This window comes from Eulemur rufifrons, chromosome 5 (assembly GCF_041146395.1).
Source record: "Eulemur rufifrons isolate Redbay chromosome 5, OSU_ERuf_1, whole genome shotgun sequence".
NCBI lineage: Eukaryota > Metazoa > Chordata > Mammalia > Primates > Lemuridae > Eulemur > Eulemur rufifrons.
The window spans coordinates 33,163,512-33,185,575 of NC_090987.1; the positions used below are offsets into that span (position 1 = coordinate 33,163,512).

General features: G+C 38.2%; 1 protein-coding gene across 2 annotated transcripts in view; it reads left to right on the plus strand.

Moving 5' to 3' along the window:
* GAREM1 (GRB2 associated regulator of MAPK1 subtype 1) overlaps nucleotides 1–22,064 on the plus strand; it is a 174,699-nt gene that overhangs the window by 46,776 nt on the left and 105,859 nt on the right. For both annotated transcript variants that reach the window (XM_069468498.1, XM_069468499.1), the window contains exon 2: nucleotides 14,847–14,987. In XM_069468498.1, coding sequence (XP_069324599.1) covers nucleotides 14,847–14,987 — 141 coding nt within the window. The remainder of the gene's footprint in view (nucleotides 1–14,846; nucleotides 14,988–22,064) is intronic.

Consider the following 22,064-nt stretch of genomic DNA (forward strand, 5'->3'; position numbering starts at 1 on the left):
GGTGAAGCTCCCATCTTGAGTTTGAAGATTGGAAAATGACAGCATAATGCCAGTTACATAGAGGCCATTCAGGAAACATAAATTCAGCATCAGTATTAAGTACTTGAGCTGCTAAGACCTTGTGCTTCCAGCCTAGTGTGGAAGGCAGACCCACAAATATGACATGTGTCAACAGTTACAAGGACCTTGGGGTAGACGCAGGGAGAGCATCAAGAGAGTGAAGAGAAGGAAACAGTTCCATCTGTGGGATGGAAGATGGAAGGCACGTACCAGCAAAAGTTTCACTGAGAATGGGACTTAGCAGTTGGAGAAAGGATAGTGAATCATTTTAGGCAGAAGGTAATGTGCATAGCAGTGCAGAGGCCTTAAGGAAACCGCTTCATAAAACCTCAGGTAATTCTGTTTTTGTCACATTGCTGGAGGAGGATGAAGTAGAGGAAAGATTAACTGTCTAGCTTGGGAAGATCTTGTGTGGACTTGGGAGTATCCTAGACATTAAGGAGACTGTTTAAGGGAAGGAAAAACAGATCTCTTGCAAAGATAACAGGAGACTCTGGAGTTTGTAGCTTGGGCAACTATAGGGAAAGGGCATTCTAGGCAACAGGATAAGCGTGATTAAAAAAGCATCGAGGCCTGAGGTATTCCCTGGGGCTGTGCAAGTCTTCATCTGTGCACCTGTCTTTCGCCCTGCCTTCCCACATATTAAATACTTTACCAGTGTCATTGTTGTGACGGGGTCATGGAGGTTTCATTCTGCACCCTGTGGCATTTGGGCTTTTTTCTCTGAGCAGTGAAGAGCCATTGAAGATTTCCAAGCAGGGTAATGATGTGAGCATATTTGCATTTGGAAGGTTCTAATAGCACCAGAATGGAAGCTAGGTAAGAGGGCAACCAGAATCCAGCCAGCTGGGAGCTGCTGGGAGCCTGTATTAAGCCAAGAGCAGAGGGGATGTGCAGCAGAGAACAGAACTGAGAGAAATGAGTTACATAATGACAATAATGCTGTTAGCTAAGATTACTGAGTGCTTACTGTGTACCAGGTGCCTGGTCCAAGTGTTTTACATTGATGTGCACATTTGATCCTCGTAACAGCCCTACGAAGTAGACACTATAATGAGTATCTGCATTTTACAGATGAGGGAACTGGGGCCCAGCGACATTAACTGACTTACAGAAGTTCCAGGACCTGTGCTTGACAATTATGTATAATTTTAAATACTGCAGCTATCAGGATAAACTAATGAATTGGTGAAGCTGAATGCAGTTTCAGTGGCCCTTTCACGATTGCTGTCTACCAGAAGGACTCTGGGTGGAACTTTATGCCCTTTCTGTATCTCCCCAGAAGTATTTGTAAATGCAGCACAAATACTGGGCAGGAAACTCCAGCTTTAGCATGAGTGTGGACAGTCTGCAGTGCCCCAAGGTTGCTGGATTGTCTATACTGAAGACAGATCCATAACAGAAAACATTCATATTTATGAAAGCAATGCAGCTAAGTATCATGTAGCTCTCTTGCATCCAGCTTTGGGATTCTATTCCTTACAAATTAAATGGAAATGTTCTTTACAGACTCCCCAACAGCTATGTGGTTTCCTGGTGGTCATTTGGATGAGCGCCCCGCAGAGACTCTGAGCCCCCTGAAACCAAGTCAAGAGGTTTAACCCCAGGCAGGTAGGCAGTTCAGGGTCAGGAGTGTAGAATCCAAAGAGTAACGAAGTCAGTGCCCAGAAATGGGCTAGACAACTAGATGCATCCCAGGAGGCAGAGATGCATGGGAGATTAAATGGTAGTGCCAGTTTCCCCAATGTCAGTGGCCAGCACTTTCTTTCCAGGTTTTTAAATATTCTCTGGGCCCTAACAGAGTTCTTTTGGGGGGAAAAAAGACTCCCTTTTTTCTTTCCCCTTCTTACCTAGGGTTAAGCGTGGCAAAGAAGTCTTGAGAACTAAGCATGGTAGAGTAATGTTGAAACTATTTAAAGCTATGATAATTAAGCTCAATTAACTTTAAAAAGCCAAGTGAAATTATTGAAATTATTTAAAACTTTATGCTTAAATAAAGACTAATAGGTTTTGGCTGCATTCATTTCTCAATTAAATTTATCTGATCATAAGGTTCTGTTTGTCTCCAGCGTCTAAATGGAGTGTGTTCTTTTGGCCTAGTTGCAATGTTAATGAGGCACAGTTGCACTCTTACCTGGTTCTTCCGCTTACCTTACGCAAGGTAACAACTGTTTTCCTATCATAATAGTGTAAATGGATTTTGATTGCTTTTTACCCATAAAGTCTTTTTTAAAGCTACTATATAAACACAGAGTGTTACCCATAATACTCTTAACTTAAATTCTGTGTTTGCTGTCTACTGGAATAACTGGCTTTCTTTCTGTATTACCATCTGTGGTGGGCAGAATTCTGAGATGGCCCTCTTGTTCTCTGTCCCTGGTGGTATACCAGATTATGTTGTGTATATGGCAAGGGGGATTTTACAGATGTAACTAGAGTCCCTCATTGGTTGACTTTAAGATGGTAAGTGTTTTAGTTCAAGCTGCTTTAACAAAGTACCATAGCCTGGGTGGCTTATAAACAACAGACATTTATTTCTCACAGTTTTGCAGGCTGGAAGTCCACAATCAGGGTGCCAGTATAGGCGGGCTCTGGCGAGGGCCTCTGCAGGTTGCAAACTGCCAGCCTCTCCTTGTAGCCTCCTGTGGCAGGAAGAGAGTGATAGAGTTCTGTGAGGGCCCTTTTATAAGGGCACTAATCCATTTGTGAGGGCTCCCCCCTCATGACCTGATTATCTCCCAGAGGCCCCACCTCCTAATACTTTCACCTTGGGGGTTAGGATTTCAACATAGGAACTTTAGGAGGATACAAATATTCAGTCCATGACAGGGAGATTATCCTTGGTGTACTCAGCCTAATCAAGCAAGCCCTTTTGAAGTCCAGAGTTTTCTCTGGCTGGTCACAGAAGAGAAAGTCAGAGATACTCAAAGCACAAGTTTTGACATGAGACAGGTTCTCTGTTGCTGAGACGGGGGTGGGGGGGCGGTGGCAGGGGGGGGGGATGGGGCAAGGACCTGAGAAAGACCTTTAGGAGTAGAGAGCAGTCAGTAGCCAGCAAGAAGACAGGGACTTCAGTCTTACCACTGCAAGTGAGGTTTGCCAACAAGAATGAGTTTGGAAGAGGACCCCAAGTTCCAGATGAGAATGCAGCCAGCCGACACCTCGATTACAGCCTGAGCATAGAGCGAAGCCTTGGAGTATCAGACTTCTGGCCCATATTTAAGCTGCTAAGTTTGTGGTAACTTGCCACACAGGTAACAGAAAACTAATGCACTGTCCCTCTCTCCATTTCTGTCTTCTAATGCCAGTTACTGGTCTTGAGAGTTACAATGGTAGCATTTCTCAGGCTTAAAGTATGTTTTCCATCTGTGGCCTTAAGAGCCACTGTTGCATTGAATGAAGGACAATCCCATTTCTTTTCCCCTCTCTCTTTTAAAACTGTGAGTCTAGTCTTACTGATTATGATGCTGCTATAGGTTCCAACTTCTGGGAGGAGGTAGGAGGAACTTAACCTTATATTGTTAAAATACCGTGCTTAAAGTGATTTGAAGATACAGTTTTCTGTTCCTTTTTACTTTATTGAGTTAATTCTTGGCGATTTTATGTCCATTGGAGTGGGTCTGCTAGTCCCATTTCACATGTAGAAAATAAGCAAAAGAGCAATATGTGGCCATTTCCTAGCAGAGGTGGGATTGAGACCTAGACAGAGGGAGATGTGTGGGATGGGCAGCAGGGTGTTTATAATACATAGCAACAAGGAGCCATTGACCTTTCATGGACATACATCATGGGCATCTGAAGCTCACCAGGGAAATCTGTAAGCATGCCAAGAAGAAAGTCTCTAATTTTGACTATTTCACTTGGGTGAAAGGAATGCAGATTGTTCTATTATATGTGGGCAATTATTCTATTTTAGTCTTCTTGGTGTTTTTAGGCCCTTTATCTAATATTTCTCTTGCATCTAGGAAGAAAATATTGAAATGGAAATATTGAAAAATATTGAGATGGAAGAAAGTATTCTCTCTTTTTATTAAGTTAGTAGAATAACATTGTGAATACTTATCTACTGGATAACTTTTAAAATGATTTTTGTATTTAAATGGGTTAGCCAGGCATGGTAGCACATGCCTGTGGTCCTAGCTACTAGGGAGGCTGAGGCAGGAGGATCGCTTGAGCCCAGGAGTCAGAGGCTGCAGTGAGTTATGATGATGTGACTTCACTCCAGCCTAGGTAACAGAGTGAGAGACCCTGTCTTTATTTAAAAACAATAATAATAATGACAAATAAGTAGCTTGGAAAGTTTTTCATATTAATTTTTAATGTGGCCACATTATTCAGGTAAATTTCTTTAGTTAGATTTGCCCTTGTCTGGAAAAAAATCTAGTATATTTATATATATGCTTAACTATATTCCAGCTCTCTGTCTGCATGTCTGTCTATCCATCTGTCTGAGCAAGCGTGGAACATGACACAGTGAGTCACTAATAGATCTTGGTGGGGGGAGTCCCCTGCATTTATTGAGCCAAGCTATACTCTCCTTTATTTTATCAATGTCTGTAAAAACCTATAAAACATTATTTAAATTTGTCATAATTTAAACTTTGCAAATAGTGACCTTTTACCTATAATTGCTAATATACTTTCAGTCATTAAAATACATTTTTTATTTTAAAAAGTATATATGCATGCAATACACTTGTGGATCTCACAGCTATATCTTGCCTCCCCTCAGGCCAGGTAAATATATTCTATATCTCATATTACAAGCTTAGGAAATGGCCCTGTATATATAGCACTAAGTGTCAAAGTGATTTTTTTTCCTGTTAACATTTTGCCCCAGAAAATTATGTGAATAATTTATCTGTAAGCAATATAATTGGTTAGGAAATGTAACTAACCACAGTACCAATTTAATTGTTTTGTTTTGGTTTTTCTTTTTTTTTTTTTTTTTTGAGACAGAGTCTTACTCTGTTGCCTGGGCTAGAGTGCCGTGGCGTCAGCCTAGCTCACAGCAACCTCAAACTCCTGGGCTTAAGCAATCCTCCTGCCTCAGCCTCCTGAGTAGCTGGGACTACAGGCGTGCACCACCATGCCCAGCTAATTTTTTCTATATATTTTTAGTAGTCCACCTAATTTCTTCCTATTTTTAGTAGAGATGGACTCTCACTCTTGCTCAGGCTGGTCTTGAACTCCTGAGCTCAAATGATCCTACCGCCTCGGCCTCCCAGAGTGCTAGGATTACAGGGATGAGCCACCACGATGGCCCAATACCAATTTAATTGACCATGTCTCCCAGTCAATATCTGTAAACTCTTGGGGTTTTTTTTTTAGTATTTTTTCTTTTTCATTTTTTTGGCTTTTTATTTTTAGAGTTTTTAAAAGAAGCAATGGTTATCTATTTTATTTTCCAGTTCTATTTTAAGAAGTTGCACCTACTTAACAGAGACACTTTTTACTCCTTTTAGGCCTGTTATATCTTTATAATAGAGATTTGTCTATAAAACTTAATGATCTAATTTTTTTTTAGTGTTTGCTTATTTTCATTATTTTAATGTAGTATTCTTTCATGTTGAACTTTTGTGTATTTTGAAGTCATAGATGTAGTGTTGTCTAGCTATTGCCTTGAGGGCAACCTATCTCGCAAAATAAAAAACTTCAAGTGTTATTGGGCATCTGCATTTTTCTTATTAACCCTCTGTTATGTGTACAAAGAATGTTAAAATCCAATGGTTTTGTGTATCAATACTGAAAACATTAGATTTTCAGCATTGGCACTTGTATGAGTCTTTAAGTTTTATTTGATTTTGTTTTTAAGGCTAAGCAATATTTTTGGAAATCCACATAATGTGAGGAGATTCTAAAAACTGTCCAATATGTAGTTCAAATATTTTTCTTAAGAATCTATCGCTGGTATAACTTCCATGGCAATGAATTGTATTTTATAATTTGATTCTTTAGTGTTTTATGTTTGTTTTGTTCATCACATAAATAAATTCAAGGGAAGCTAAACCAAATTTGAAACTAAATGACACTGAAAATCTCTTAAGTTTCACCTGTAGCTCAGTTTATCCTCTTGAAATAAAATTGTTGGGGTTTACATGACATTTACACCTGATGAAAATCGTCCCTTTATTAGTTGAGTTGAAACATACAGTTCAAGTCATCGTACTTTAGTAGTGCTTTTTCCCATTGGACAAAGAAACTACTGTGTACCTGAGCCAGGCTAACAAGAGAAAGGGAAAATCGTAGTTGTTGAGAGCCTTCTATCTGCACGGTACTATATGGAGTCCTTTATTCTCATACAGTCACCCAACTTCCTCACAGTATTATTACTGTCATTTTAAATGTGAGTGCACCAGGCTCAAGAAGTTAAGTAATTTGCCCATGATCAAATAGTTAATAAATATTAGAACCACAATTTAAATCTGGCTGCAAATTCTAGGCTATTTCTGAGATCTTATACTACCTCTCAGCTACCATACGGAGCCATATATTCATTTACACTATTGGAAGCAGAGAGTTGGGGACAGAGAGAGAGAGAGCCAGAAACATGCATGATGATTTGGCCTTTGATGTCTGCTGGAGCCTGAGACAAGGACTGCCTGCTTCTGAGGTTCTCTCTGTTGCTCTCAGTTTCTGTGTAGCTTTTATGGTGTGAACATCCTCCTCACACAGTGTGTAAATACACACATTGCACAAACTAAATGTATCATCTTACATTCACTTCTCCAACACTGGAGGACAAACTGGATGTATCAGATTTATTGAGAGAGGAATGTCTGTATATTATAGTTGAATGGATTTTCAAAGGATAATTTTCCTATATAAATCTGAGCCCCCTCCTTCACCTGCCTGAAATATTCCATAGTATGTGCCAGGTACTGTGCTAAAAGATTTAGTATATTCTGAATGTTTGTAGAAGTGCTGGTATTACAATTGCTCACCTGTTCTTCTAAAAGTTGCTTGGTATAGAATTCTTATTAATATCTTTTAAATATTAGATATAGTTCAGTATTTCACAGCATAAAATTTCAGATTTGACTAAAGTAAGCATACTTCTGTTTATACAGCAGGAATCTATTATGTGTAATTCCTGATAAATCTGTTAAGAAAGGAGTCCTTTGTCCAAGGGTTCATTTGAAAAGAGGTAATAATATATCCTAATCTTTTTTTTCTCTTTTGTTTCACACATTCCTTTTTGCTTAGATTTCACCATGAAGTTCTTTGACTTTATTACCACTTAATGCTTTGTCTAAATTAGACTCTATTTCCTTAATTTTTTGCTGGGGTTTCACAGAAAACCACAAACTTAAAAACACAACTCTTTCACTTGCTTAGAACTCAAGATTATAGTCTCTGGGCTTTTGAATAAAGTTTTTACCCAGAAATGGGATCTTAAACAATGTAGATTTGTTGATGTTTATTTAGAATAAGAAGAGATCAATAGAAGATTCTTGAAGAAATAGTCCTTCTTTCCACTGAAGAAGTTTTGGTTTCTTCAGTTTCCATTGATTTCAGAATTATTACCTATGTTCCAGTGATTTCCTATAATCACATTCTTCCTGATCACTGTATAATTTCTCCCTCTTAATAGTTGCCAATTAGTTATTTCTTTTAAGATTCTCCTCCTCTTCTATGATTTCCTCTCTGGAACATCTTGCTGCCTTTTCATTGCAGACAACATTTTCATTTTTTGATTTCACATTGCTCTTTCATTGTTCTGTTGCAATTTGCTATGACATCACCTTCCCCTCCACATCACCCCCCCCACACACATACCTTTTCTTTACTTGTATCACTTCGATTGTAGTCCTTAGGGACAGCAGTGTTACCAGAATGCCATGTTATGTTCTCACATTAAATATTTCTTTTTTGTTGGGAAGACAGTAAAACATCTGGGACCTCATCCATTGAAAATGTTTGAGGATGCTAATTAAGTAGCATTTAATTACATCTCTCAGTTTATAGAATCAAATAAATAGAATCCAACTAAAAGGATGAGGAATGGAATTTTTTAGTCTAAGCTACCTTTGCAAAGTGAAGATAAATTTGTATGTATGAGGAATACTTGGAAAGAATAGCTTCTGTCAGAAAACTGTTGTGATCATTATAGTTAGGAGACTTTGCTGGTGTGGAGGGTTATGTATATAGATGTTTTAGTTCAGGTAGGCTAGCTACTGTAATAAAAAAGGAAAACTGCAACACATCACTGGCATAATATCACAGTAAAAGGATATTTCCCACTTAACAGCTCAGTGTGTGGTCAGGGCATGGGTAGGTGGTTTGTTCCAATACGTATTAATTAAGGAACCCAGATTGCTGGCAGCTGTGCTATCTTCAGTTTGTTCCAAGGTATTGCTGAGAATCAATATTTAGCCATTGGCTGAGGAAAGAGCACAAAGGATAGTTTGTGAGCGGCTTTCATGGGTAAGACCAGGACAGGAAGTGGGAAATGTCATTTCTGCTCACATACCATTGGCTGGAAATGAGTGACATGGCAACACTCAGCTGCAGGGGCAGTTAGGCGTTGTGGCCTAGGGGGTGCCTCGGAAAGAAGAAACCTATTTGATAGCCTCCCATTGAAGGTTTTTTTGTTGTTGTTGTTTGTTTAAAATGTTTAAGTTGAAGAGAATACAGTGGTTTGAGTATTTAATTGATTCAATAGGTTTCCTTTCTACGTGAAAAGGATTGTAAAGTCAAGTAAACACACAATTAAAATTATGCCACACTATTTAATTAAAACTATGCCACACTATAACAGTGAGGCAGTATGAGTACAATAGTATCGCTTGACCAGCTTTCCTTTTGACATTGGCAAAATAACACCATACTTAACTGTTAAATTAGATTTGTAATAATCACCAACACAGAAGTCATAGAACTTATTAATTTATCCATTGATGATGGATTTAACCATGACATAAGGAACAGCTTATGTCCATGACAGATAAAAACAATACCGAGTTCAGTCAATCTGATTGTCATTACACACGTATTAACAAATCACATCATTTCAGTGGGGCCTTATCAGTCAGTCAGCAAATATATATGAGTGTCCACATTGTTGGGGTCTACTACAGTGCTGAGAAGGAACCAGACTAATCAGGAACATATTTTAAAGAGAATAATCTGTAATACAAGATTATATATTTGCCATGCAAAGTTTGGTATTCTAGGAGTTGAAAAGATTAAAAGCACACACCTTGAGATAGACAGCTTCAAATTGTTGACTGAGCTTGTTACTCTGGTGTGAAATAGAACAGTAAGAACAAAGAAACACAAATGTGGACCATAAAAAACACTTTAATTTACTAGCACCAAAATCATGATACACTTTAGGGAATTGCCTCAAATCACATATAATTGGCTTTTTCTTTTCTTTGTTCTGTTAACCAGGGTCTGTTCTGTGTGACACGAGAATGGTAAGAAACAAACAGAAAGAAACCCACCCCAGTCTGGGTATGTGTCTGTTTTGTCCTCTGGATTCATCCCAACCTAAGAGAAAACCCATCAATAATAAGCTAACAGGTTTAATGTCAACACATTAGAGTCAGTCACCTGAGTTACACTTACACTTCATATTCATGTTTAAAAATAAAAAAGCATTTAATGGAGACGTGGATTCTGTTGTGACAGATGTTACATAATGAATTGATTCAGAACCATCCTAAGTAATTCATACAAAAAGGCACTACAAGTTATGTAATAATTCAGATACATTCAACGGTAATGAAGTTAATGACAATTTGGACAAAGCTGAAATAGTTACAAAAGCATAAAAACCATAAGATTCAGTGTCGGGGGAAATATTCTAAATAAGATAAATGTATTGGATTATTTAAGAAGTAAAAACCCTAAGGCATTGAGTCTGAGCTGCGTTATTGTACAGCTGTGGGCACTGGGAAGACGGGACAGAGAGGGGACAGTTAGAGAGGCTCTCGTCCAACAGCATTTGTGGTCCTGAGTATCTTTGTTCCTTAACCCCTACAACCATGTTTGTCAAACTTGATGAATGTATAGCCAGGTTTAAAAAGAAAAAGATGATTGTAATTTCCACAGTGTTAAATTACTTTTATTATAATATCATAATATGTAGGCTGGGCATCGTGGCTCATGTCTTTAATCCCAGCACTTTGGGAGGTCAAGATGGGAAGATCACTTGAGGCCAAGTTGGACACCAGTCTGGGCAACATAGCGAGATCTCCCTGCAAAAAATTTTTTAAAAAATTAGCCAGGCATGATGGTGCATGTCTATAATCCTAGCTACTCAGGAGACTGAAGCAGGAAGATCTCTTGAGCCCAGGAGTTCCAGGCTGCAGTGAGCTGTAATCATGCTGTTGTACTCCAGCTTGCGCAATAGAGCAAGACCCTCTCTCTCTCTCTTTCAAAAAAATTTATAAATATAAATATATAAACATTTAAAAAGTGGATTTAAGTTCCTTGTGCTCAAGCAAACTTATAAATTCAGCATAGAAGATAAGCAAAGCTATAAAGTCAAGTGTAGTTTAAATGAACAAGATTAGGATTAGGATCAGGAAGACATTCACGAAAGTGGTGTTTGAGCTGGTTTTTCAAGAATGAGTAAGATGAAGAGCTGAGTAAATAGAGGTTGGGAGATAAAGGCCCAGGCAAGGGAAAGAAAGTGAGCAGAGGATCGGATAAGTGAGAGTACAGCTTACACATGAACAGAATAGTTCTTTGGGCTTTCTGTAGGTTTGGGTGGGTGGTGCAATATAAGGTGATAGACTCTTTGGAACTAGATCATGGGGAACTTGAATATTGGGCCAAAGAATGAAGAATGAGGCCAAGGGCCTCATTCTGTATGAATGGAAATCGTTGAAGGTATGTGAACAAAAGAATAAGATGACCAATACTATATTTTAAATTTTAAAAAATGTGATCTGCAGCACTATTTAAATAAATTAGGAGAAAGAAAACCGAGAATGAAAACCCAACCAAGAGGTCCACTCCATGAAGGCAGGTGTTTGGTTCACTACTATATTGTCAGGTCCTAGAACACAGTTGGTCCTCAATGAGTGTGTGTTGAATGAGTGTGTGATATCTAATGAAGGGGAGGGGGCGTCCAGTTACAGTGTGTAGGAAATAAAGTCCAGAATAGGTGCTCAGAGTAGAAATTAGCAACTGGAAACATGGATTTGGGAGTGTCTATAACTAATTGAATCCTTGAGAAATGTGTAAAGATTGTAAAGGAGAGAGAAAGGGTGAACAGGCTAAGGGTAGAGCCTTAACTCCTACAATAAAAACTAATTTAAAAGAGAGAAGGTAGCCAGGGGAGATCAGAAAGGTGACTCAGGACATACATTGGCCCAGAAGCCAGAGGAGCAGAAAGGAGAGTTATCCATTTGTGCACATCCAGCTTATAAATATTTATTTTGGATTTTGAAATTGAATCCTTTTTTAAGCAGACTGACTTTGAAGGTTTCATGGATTCTAGTTATCCTAGTGTCAACAATGATTTTAACAGGTACATAAGACTTTATATTGAGGGCATCAAGGTCAAACCAGGCAAGTGAAGTATATCCCAGAAGAATGTTAAATGTGGGGAAATTTCAGGATGAAGCTCACATGTTTTGCAGTTTAACACACAGTTCTTTTGGACTTCTTGTTACTACATCATTGAGCTAAATATATAATATTAATTTTAGTATGTTATATGTAGTAGTTAAGCAACAGGATAATTATATCAAAAATTGTTTACTTTATGAATTCACTGAATATAGTATCTCTATCAGTGGCCTACCCTAGGATATTTTAAGTGATTATGTTAAGCTTTATTTCTAGACAATTTTCGTGAAACTTATTTTGCCTAAAGCAGGCACATGGTTCAGTTGTTAAAAAATAAATAAATAAATAAATAAAGACATAAGCTAAAAAAATAGGCATTGGTTTCTTTATGACTTTGAAAAATCATTCTGAATCCTCTTGCTAGAGTGTTTACTACACCAGCTAGCAGTAGGACTTAACATTAAATTTTCATTTTGATTAACTTGATTGCAGTTGTTTCTTGGCTGCCTCTTTAGAGCCCACTGTGGAATAAAATTAAAACAGTTTTTATGATATAACAATTTAGTTGCAGAAAACGACATTTTTCTTTTTTCCCAGAATGGCAGTGCGTTCTGCCTATGGGTTTTCTGCACACGCCCCATGGCTCTGGTTTCTCCCTTCTCTGATTCCTCTTTTGTAGTACCACAGATTAATTTTCCTAAAGCAGAGCTTTGGTCATTTTCTTATCGAAAATTCTTAAGTTGTTCACCATTGCCTCCCTCTCATCTAAGCCCAACTCATTCTTTAAAGAAGGAATGGCTCAAATACTGTATTTTCCCTTTTATATTTTTCTTGACTTTCTCAGCTAACGTCCCCATCTCCACTTGAGATTTCTTAGTCCTCTTGCATAGGACTCATCATGTCCTCCCTTACATACAGTTACATGCAAACACATCTTACCCTCAAGAATGACTTCTTGAATGCAGGGACGAAGTCGTCTTTATATTTTTTGTCCACTCCCCCATTGGCTAGTGCATAAAATACAGTAAATGTTTGTTGGATAAATGAATGAGAAAGATTTAAAAATAACAAACATGTGAACTGTCCCTTCTCCCATATGCTCCTGATCCTCTTACTCTTTACTTTTTCTTTTTCCAAGAGCACCTCTCCTCTTCTGATTAATTCATAATTTAATTATTCATTTTTGTTGTTGGTTTTGGCTATCCCCTCCCTTTTGGATAGTAAGTACCATAGGGCAGGGATCTTTGTTTTGTTCGATGATATATCCCTAGCGCCTAGAAGAACAGTGCCTGTCATATTGGTTGAGTGAATAAATGAAACTTGAAACCAAAAGTCAGCTTCTCCCTGTTTTTTGGATTATTGTTAGTGGTTTTCAAGGTAAGGGACATCATGGTGTTGGAAGAACAGGGGAAAGATGCAGAGAGACCTCAAAGTCAGCTTCTGCCACTTACTAGCCATGCAGCTTTGGGCAAGTTTCTTGATTCCTGAAGGTCATTTCCTAACCTGTTAACAGATAATATGACCTAAATCACAATGTTTACATAGGAATACATTTTAGGGAAAAAAATCATGTAATAAAATTAATGGCTCATGTTTCCCGCTCACTCGTAACATGCCAGACGTGGCACCACACACTTTCCATTCCTGCCACTGTGTATCTCCACAACCGCTCTGGTGTTACCCCATCTCATGGGTGAAAAGGAGAGGGGGTTCCTGCTCCAGACCACACAGTGGTGAGTAGCGGTGCATTGACTGAGACCAATTCTGCTGGGCTCTAAACCTGGTGCTTGTAACTCGTCTGCCTACTGTGTCTTCCCTGCTCCTGCCCCCTGTCCTACCCCTCCTGGAGGGGCGTGCAGGATGCTGCATCTAGATCTCTCCTTCCTACCCTGACATGGTTGAGGGATGCAAAGAGCTCATGAGTACCAGTGGCTTCCAGGGAGGTGTCTTTATGAAAAAGCCAGGTCCTCCCAAATGGTGAAGGGTGGGGGAGCCTGGTTAGAAAAATCCCCCTCATGCTTTGGATCCCTGCTGCCTTCCTGCTAATAATGTACCTCTACTTCCAGGTCTGTCTGTTTCTGTCCCCTCCCACCCCATAAAGCTTTTAACTTTGTATTTTGTATTACAAAAATAAAGTAGTCCTTCATTAAGACTATTTTAAAAATTTTTGCATTATTGGTGGGGAAACAAATTAGATGGTTTATGGTTAGAATAACCAAGTTGATCATTACAGCCTCCTTTGTTTATTGAGAAAATACTGAAACTTTTAAGAATTTTTGAGAGATCTATAAATGCCATTTCAAAACACACAGTTAAATTACTAATAACTTAATTAGTATAATATAGTAAATGTTGAAAATAAGGAAGGCTGTTTTCTGTGTAAAACAATTAGCTTTTTCAGGTATTTTCATTGAGCATTTAAAATTACTGAGCCAGGATTATTGAGATGGATTATTTCAGCATCTAAAAAACATCTTTTAAGGAAAGGATTTCTCTTTTGAAATAGTTTGTCATCAGTTAAAAGGCTAAAAAGTTACCTCAGAACATATTAAATGAAAAATAATTTCATTTTTAGGTTATACATCTTTATTATTTTCAGTTGATTTGGAGGTTTGGATGGAGGCCAGAGAGAATTGGCAAAAACATACAAAATTTAAAAGGAAATATAGGCATTTAATTTCAAGTACTCTTTCAACAGAGAGATAAATTGATTATTTATTTTCTGTAGCTTTATTATAATGATTAAAAGCATAGGCTTTGTAATCCTTCTGACCTAGGGTTGAATCCTTGCTTTTCTGCTTATTAATCTGTGTGCTTAAACATGTTACTTAACGTTCTGAACCTTGATTTTTCTCACCTGTATAAAAGGAGCAATACCTACCTCCTAAAGTTATCTTATTACATGAAATAATATATGCAAAGCACCTGAACAGTGTTTAATGTATTGTTGGCACTTAATGAATGTTTGTTCCATTATCACTGAAATACAACCATTTAGGTATAATGAAGTATTTAAACATCTCTGCAAATAAATAGGAAACATTTTTGTGGAATCCCGTGTGCAATACAATTGTCAACTTGGTATGGAATACCTTTTTTTTTTTTTTTTTTTAAACCAATTGACAGGTGAACTTTATCTCATCTACGGATGAACTATCAACTTCTGCATTGGTGAAATTTTAACTAATGAAATTTTATTACAGAGTATGGAGTAAACAGATGTGAATTCCAAGTTTCTTATGCAAAATTGTATTTTCTAGGAGAATGCATAGAAGGGCTGCGGGAAAATGACTACCTTCTGATTCATTCGTGCCGTCAGTGGACCACCATCACTGCCCATAGCCTGGAGGAGGGACACTATGTCATTGGGCCAAAGATAGAGATTCCGGTACATTATGCAGGTAAGACTCCTCTTACGGGGCAACAAAAGGCAGAGAGAGGAAGGGAACTGGAATAGCTAATTTTTTTTCCTCTAGGATTGTCTATAAACTAGAGAGTAGAATGACTTAGAAAAAGAATCAGATACTTTTGTGTAGTTATTTTATGGATCAGTGAAAGCTCAGATTCATTTTCTCACAGGTATTTCTGACAAATGCATGTAGTTAAATGAGGATTCTTATTAGGTATTTATAAGATGAAAATTTTGCAAACACAAAGAACTTCTCTGTAGTCTTAATATTAAAGTCAGTACATGTAGTTAACCTCTGAGCTCTACGCGGTCCTGTCTGGGAGCAGCCCTTTACGCAACTTGAACCTTGCTTTTGTGAATGACTTTGTAAGGATTTCATAAGATACCATTTCACAAAGGAGCATTGTGGTCTGGCTTTAAAAGTATGGGATTGTAGTTCAGATACCCGGACACGTCCTTCTTTTTGACTAGGCATTTAAAACATAGGCAACTGAGAAGACCACAATGCTTTAGTTAAGTAAGGATAATGGCTGCCTTCTTACCTCACTTTGCACTCCATTCAGTGCAACAATGCTATTTAACTAATTTTTATTGAGCATATTCTAGGTGCCAGCACTGTTCTAGTAGCTTAAGATATATCTAGTGGCTCAGATAAACTTATAGTAGTGGTGGCTTATAAATGCAGTTTTTAAAAAAACTTGTTACCCTACACTTTCTTCTGCTGCTTATAGTTCAATGTATGAAGGCTCTTAACCTTTTCTCTATTACTCAATTTTTTTTTTTTTTTTTTGAGACAGGATTTCACTTTGTCACCCAAGCTGGAGTGCAGTGGCATAATCATAGCCCACTGCAGCCCTGAATTTCTGGGCTCAAGCGATCCTCCCACCTCAGCCTCCTGAATAGTTGGGACTACAGGCAGGAGCCATCACTCCCGACCCAATTTTTTAAAAGTCTGTAGTGGACATTTTTAATCAACTAGCCATAAATTGTGTAGACTTAGACTGCCATTGTGTTTTTGAGTGATAACTCTACAATGCCCAGAGAGTTATCTGTTTGGAAAAGGGACCTTGCTGTATTCCCACTGTCTAGACAGTAGCAAATGGTATTTGCTGAATAAATATTTAATGAATTAATGAATGAATGGTTTGGTACCTCTTTTGATTCCTAGGAGTCTTCTATTGCCAGTGTGACCCAGCTTCTCAAAAACCCTTCTAATTCAAAAAATGTGTAACAGGGAATTTCTACAGCCTAAAATTTTGTTCTCTAGGAATAGCCTTACACCTGTGAGATTGTGAGCCAGGCAAACAGGGCAGTTTTTGTAGGGGCAGAGAACAAAACAAACCTTCCTACCCTGCCCAGTCCCTCTTCCCACAATAGGTGAGATCTGCATTATTTTTAGCAGGCTCCAAACTCTAGTTTCTGTCTTTGTGGAAAACCAAAAAGAAAGATAAATTACTACATTGCTTCATTATATATACTGTTTTACCTAATCTGCTGTATTCTTCTATTAATAGATTAAGTTTTAGTCTTTTTCCCCAAACCATTGTGAACAGCTCTGTCAAATCAGTCTTCCCAAAAGAATGCTTTCATTTTATCATTTCCTCAATTCCGTTTAGAGACTTCATACTGCCACTGGGTTCTTTGACTTATTGCCGAAGGCCCTCCAGGGACCGGTTCTAGTCTACTTCTCCAAACTTATCTTTTCTACTCCCACTCTAGCTAGATTAGTCATCTCACTGTTTCCTGAACATACTAGACGCTTTTCCACTTACATCATCCACCAGCTGGAGTTGCCTCGGCGGCCATGCTGCTTCTCACAGCCCATCATGGCACCGGGAAGCTGCAGGCATCCTCTGCTGCCCCATGTGGTCACATTCATTGGGCCCAGGTCCTCAGTCTTTGTCCAGTTACCTTTCACTGTGTACACGTGTATCTTCACTCATCAGCTGAGCTATACGCTCCTTAACAAGTAATACCAATTCTAAAATAACTCTTGATAATCCTTCGGATCTGCACACAAAAGATAAAATTCTTTGTGGTCATGCATACTCGAACTAGGGATCTCAACCATGACTACACATTGGAATCACCTGAGGAGCTTTAAAAAGGCTGATGCCTGGGTCCCACCCCCAGAGGTACTGGTTTAATTGGTCTGGCATGTGATCTGGGCAGCAGGATCTTAAAAGCTCCCCCATGGTTAAAATATGCAACCACAGTTGGGAGCTCATTGTTCTGGAATGGGCATCCATTATGTCACAATGTCAGATGATAAGATTTCCCCAGACACCTGCAAATATTTGCAAATGTTTTAGGATTTTGAACATTTTTCTTTTATTAACAGCCATCCAGCCTCCACTGGTAAGAAAGATTATGGTATGTTTAGCAGCTTACTCTTGATCTATAGAGAAGATAACGATATACCTAACCAAGAAACCAGGCATCATGTTGCAAATGATATATTTTTTTAATGTAATCGAGGTGCGAATACTAAAAGGAAACATGGGCACTAAGATCACACCACTTTACATGAAAGGAGAGAAAGTGTATTCAAGAAAGAAAAACTTGAAATAGGACCAAATGATTTACGAGATCATTTGCCATTAAACAAAATAGAATGAAGGGTTGGTGATGAGTGTCTAAATTTTCTCAGCTGTCTTCCTGAATTGCTTCAGCAAGAAGCTGAGGTAGAAGTTTTGAGGTACAACGACACAGTTGATCTTTTTGTTTGGGGTTTTGCATCTTAAGATGGCACCAAGAAACTTGGTTTACAAAGACAAAGTTAGTGATTTACTAGTTTTTAAAAAATATCCTATCAGGTAGGCTAATAGGTCAATAGAGTGCAATATACTTTAATTACAGTGTAAAACTTAGACTTGTAAATCTTGACATGATTGATAATGGGGTATAATTTTTTTTCAAAGAATATGTTTATTATTAGGTTCAGGCTAATTTGTTATTAGGTTCTGCCCTTGGGAAAAAGATCATAAGGTATGTTGTGGAGACCAAAAATACCATTTATGTCTCCCTAGCTCATTTGTGCTCTAATTTAATTAGCAGAGGAATCCCTTATCCATGCATATTTTACTAATTTGTCAGAATTTCATCTAAGTTGAGATTAATCTCACGTTCTTTAAGGGAAGTTCATAAACAGTAATTAAATATGTTTAACATAATTGTAATGCCCACCAGCTTTGTAACCAAACAACCTAGTTCAAGTTCTAGTTCTGCCATTTTCTGTCTGTATTATTTTGGGCAACTTACTAACCCTATCTAAATCTCTATTTCTTCATCCATAAAGTGGAGATAATTATAGTGCCTTTCTCTTAGGGTGGTTGTGAAGATTGAAAGAGATAATACAGGTGAAACACCTTTCAGAGGGCTACCACTTAATAAGTGTTCCTTAACTGGTAATGGTGATGCTGATGATACGATAGCAACACGGTGCTTCTAAGGATTTAACTCTTTACCTTGTACTACTAATTACAAGTTGAATTACTTTTCTGCTTATTAAAGCCAGTTGAATACTGGTATCTCTCAACGTTGTTGTGGCTGCTGTGTTTTGTTTTGCTTTTTTAACTTTTTATTTTGAGGTTGCAAAAGTATAATGTACTCCCTTATGCCATTTACCCAGTTTTACCCATGTTTAACATCATTTTGCCATGTTTGTTTTCCAGTCATCCTTTCCCTCCTCCCCCCAACAACTGCTTATATAAATATACGCACACAGACTCATTTTTTTCTGAATCGTTTGAGAGTAGACAGCATACATCCCCCCCTACTTCACTGTGCATTTATTTCCTAAGAGCATGGACATCCTCTTATGTAACCACAGTACTGTCAGCAAATTCAGGGCACGTAATACTTTAATCTACAGTCCATGTTCCAGTTTTGTCAGTTGTCCCAATAATGTCCTTTATTGCATTTTTTCCCTTTCAGGACAGTATCCAGTCTAGGACCACTTATTATATTTCACTGTTGTGTCTCTTTAGTTTTTTTTAATCTGGAGCAAGTTCCTCAGCCATCCTTGTATTTCATGATAGAGACATTTTTGAAGAATACAGCCACATGGTTTTCTAGAATAGCCCTCAATTTGGGTTTGCCTGTCTCCTCATGGTTGGATTCAGGTTACACATTTTTGAGTGGCTTGCTATGTATGTGATGGCATGTCCTTCCCAGGAATCACATCTGGAGGCAAGGGACATCCATTTGCCCCACACTGGTAATGTTCATTTTGATCACTTGGTTAAGGTGTTGTCGGATTTCTCTGCTGTACAATTAACATTTACTTTGTGACTACTAGGAAGTTTGAGAGGAGGTACTTTTAGACTCTATCTTGCTCTTTCTCTAAATCTTCCCTCCCCTCTTCCCATGCCTTCCCCCCTGTTAAGCAGCTATTGATGATTTCTGTCTGATTCAGTTTTTACTATGAGAATGGCAAGTCAGTGCTTTTCTAACTTAATCCCATCATTCCTTGTTATATTTGTTAGTAACAACTAACAAATTCCTTCTTTCCTGTTTATGCATTTATTTACTTACCTGATGTCATCAGCATGGACGTAGGGATTCTTATGACATTCAGTGTGTTATATTACTGTCCTTTTTATTTGATGTTCACATTGTCCCATATTTGGCCATTTGGGTACAAGCTGGCAACTGTATCTCTGTGACACTTGCCCCCTTCATTTTTTTGAGCATGTCTTTGTTTTCTGGCATTGATAGCAACCATTCTTTGCAATCAGTATACTGTTTCAGTCAGGGATCTTGCACTGTACTGATCCAGGCAATACTCCTCACTCTGTGATCTTTGTTCAGGGGGTCCCTTGGAGTTGGGCAGTGCGCAGCCTGGGCAGCCATGCTCAGCTCTATTCACATATATTTTGGAAAGTGGTAAAGGTCACCTTTTTTTAAGAAATCACAATTCAGAGTGCCATTCCCCTATTATTCATCAGAAATTTTCATGAAATGCTTCACTTGGGAAGAAATAATTTCATCATACTCTGAGAAAAGGTAAATATGGTTTTGAAGTTCCTATCAGTGGTGGTAATAAGAATCTCCTTATACCGAATTCTGGCATTATTAGACATGCTTTAGGAAAATAAAGACTTCCTCATTCTGGCAAAATAAGTTTTTAATTTTGAAGAAAAGGTGTTTTCTTGGCATAACAAATTATTGATTCAGGGAGAGAAGGTGTCCGGTCACACATTTTGCTAACAATAGAGAACCCACTGAGGAAAAATTGGCATAGAGTTTAGAAAAGAGATTTCTTTCACACAAGTTTCATTCAAAAGGCATCACAGATAAATTTAATCTAAACTTTCTGACTTCACATTGCTACCAAAATTGCAAAGGTTTCCTAAGAAACATACAATACAGAACTCAGGATTTTTCTGCATTGTGTGTGCTCGGAACATGTAACTCAGAACGGCCTGGCACCACGTCAGACGCTGCTAACTCACCCTGCACTCCCACTCTTCTCCCCGTCTTGTACCCTGACTTCTTAAACAAAAACATCTATTAAAAAATTAAAAAAAAAAAAAAAAAAAAACCTAGCAACTTAAGTCTAGCCAAGAATTTCTAAAAATGGATGATTTTCATGTTATTTTACGATTCACGTATCCAATCCCTTTTGTCTCTGCAGCACAGCACGGCTGAGAACATCCCACATTGGTCACCACTAAAACTCATGTCTCGGGGTTCCCATTTACGCTGACCCCTTTTAGGGCCTGAAACCTAATTTAGTATGTATAATGTGACATTTTAAAAAAATGCATATGAACTTGAAAGCCCCACAAAAACCTGGATATGCCATTCTGTGCTTGGAGTTTTATTTACCCTTCTAAGCTCCAAGTCCCCACTCTATAAAATGGAGATTTGCCTTAGAAAATGTTACGAAGATTCTCTGAGATCTGACTTGTATAAATGGCTCGGCACGGTGCTGGCACATGAGGAGTGTTAAATCAGTGATAACCTCCCCTCTCTCTCACCTCTCATGGAAACCCTCTACAGAGACACCGCTCTGAGAAACTACATGGATCAGAATGTGAGGTGTCTGCCTATTTGTGGTCCACTAATTTGTGAAATAATGCAATTCTGAGTGGGTTTATGAAAATTTAAATCATTCCATGGCATGCTTGCTGTCATCATGGATGAACAGATACTGTCATCATGCATGAACAGATTGCTCCTCGAACATAAGCATCTGAGATGAACCCCAGCCATATTTGGCTTCTATTTTTAAATTTTCATCTTCCTGCAAGTCTGGTGAATCTGTATCAAGCTAAAATGATCCCCGTACTTCCCTCCTAGTTACAATATGTACAGAAATCAGTGACACTCGAGCACAAGGTTGGTGAGAGTTGCTTATGCAGTCTTCAAGGCCCTTACTCAGCAAGCACCTGGATTTATATCGGCAGTGCCTGTTTTTAAAAATGTAGGATATGCCATGTCTGTCTCTTGGGCAAAATTATAGTAATGTGGCATCTAACACAACCTTGAATTGTAATTACTGAACAAGAGGAAGTGTTGAAACAAGCTAATTTTATTCTCCTGGGTTGCAAGTTTAATTAGCATGAATCATCCGTTTACAAAAGTAGCTACCAGTGTTGAACAACACTTTGTGTACTTTCTCTGTTACATGGGATAAAGCTTATGTGATAAAATGGAAAACTTTCTTTTTTAGAAGCCCTAAGAATTAATCCAGTACTCTGAGGAATGTTTTATCTCAGCCAATTTTGCCATTAATAAATATTAGGTATCTAAGACATAACCATTTTTCATGATGGACTCTAGGTTACAGTTAACAATGACTAAAATTTATTTGCTGCTTACTATTTCCCAGGCACTTTGTTAACTCAGCATTTTACTTTTATTACTTCAGATAACTTTCACAGCAAAACCATGAAGTGGGTTCTGTTACCTGCATTTTGCGCAAGTACAAACTGAGGTTCAGAGATGTTCAGTATCTTGTGATATTACACAGTTAGTAAGTGTGATTTGAACAGGTCTGCCCAACCTCACCACTGTCCCATGGAAAGCACCTTCCACATGGAAAGTGTCTAACCATCCTAGA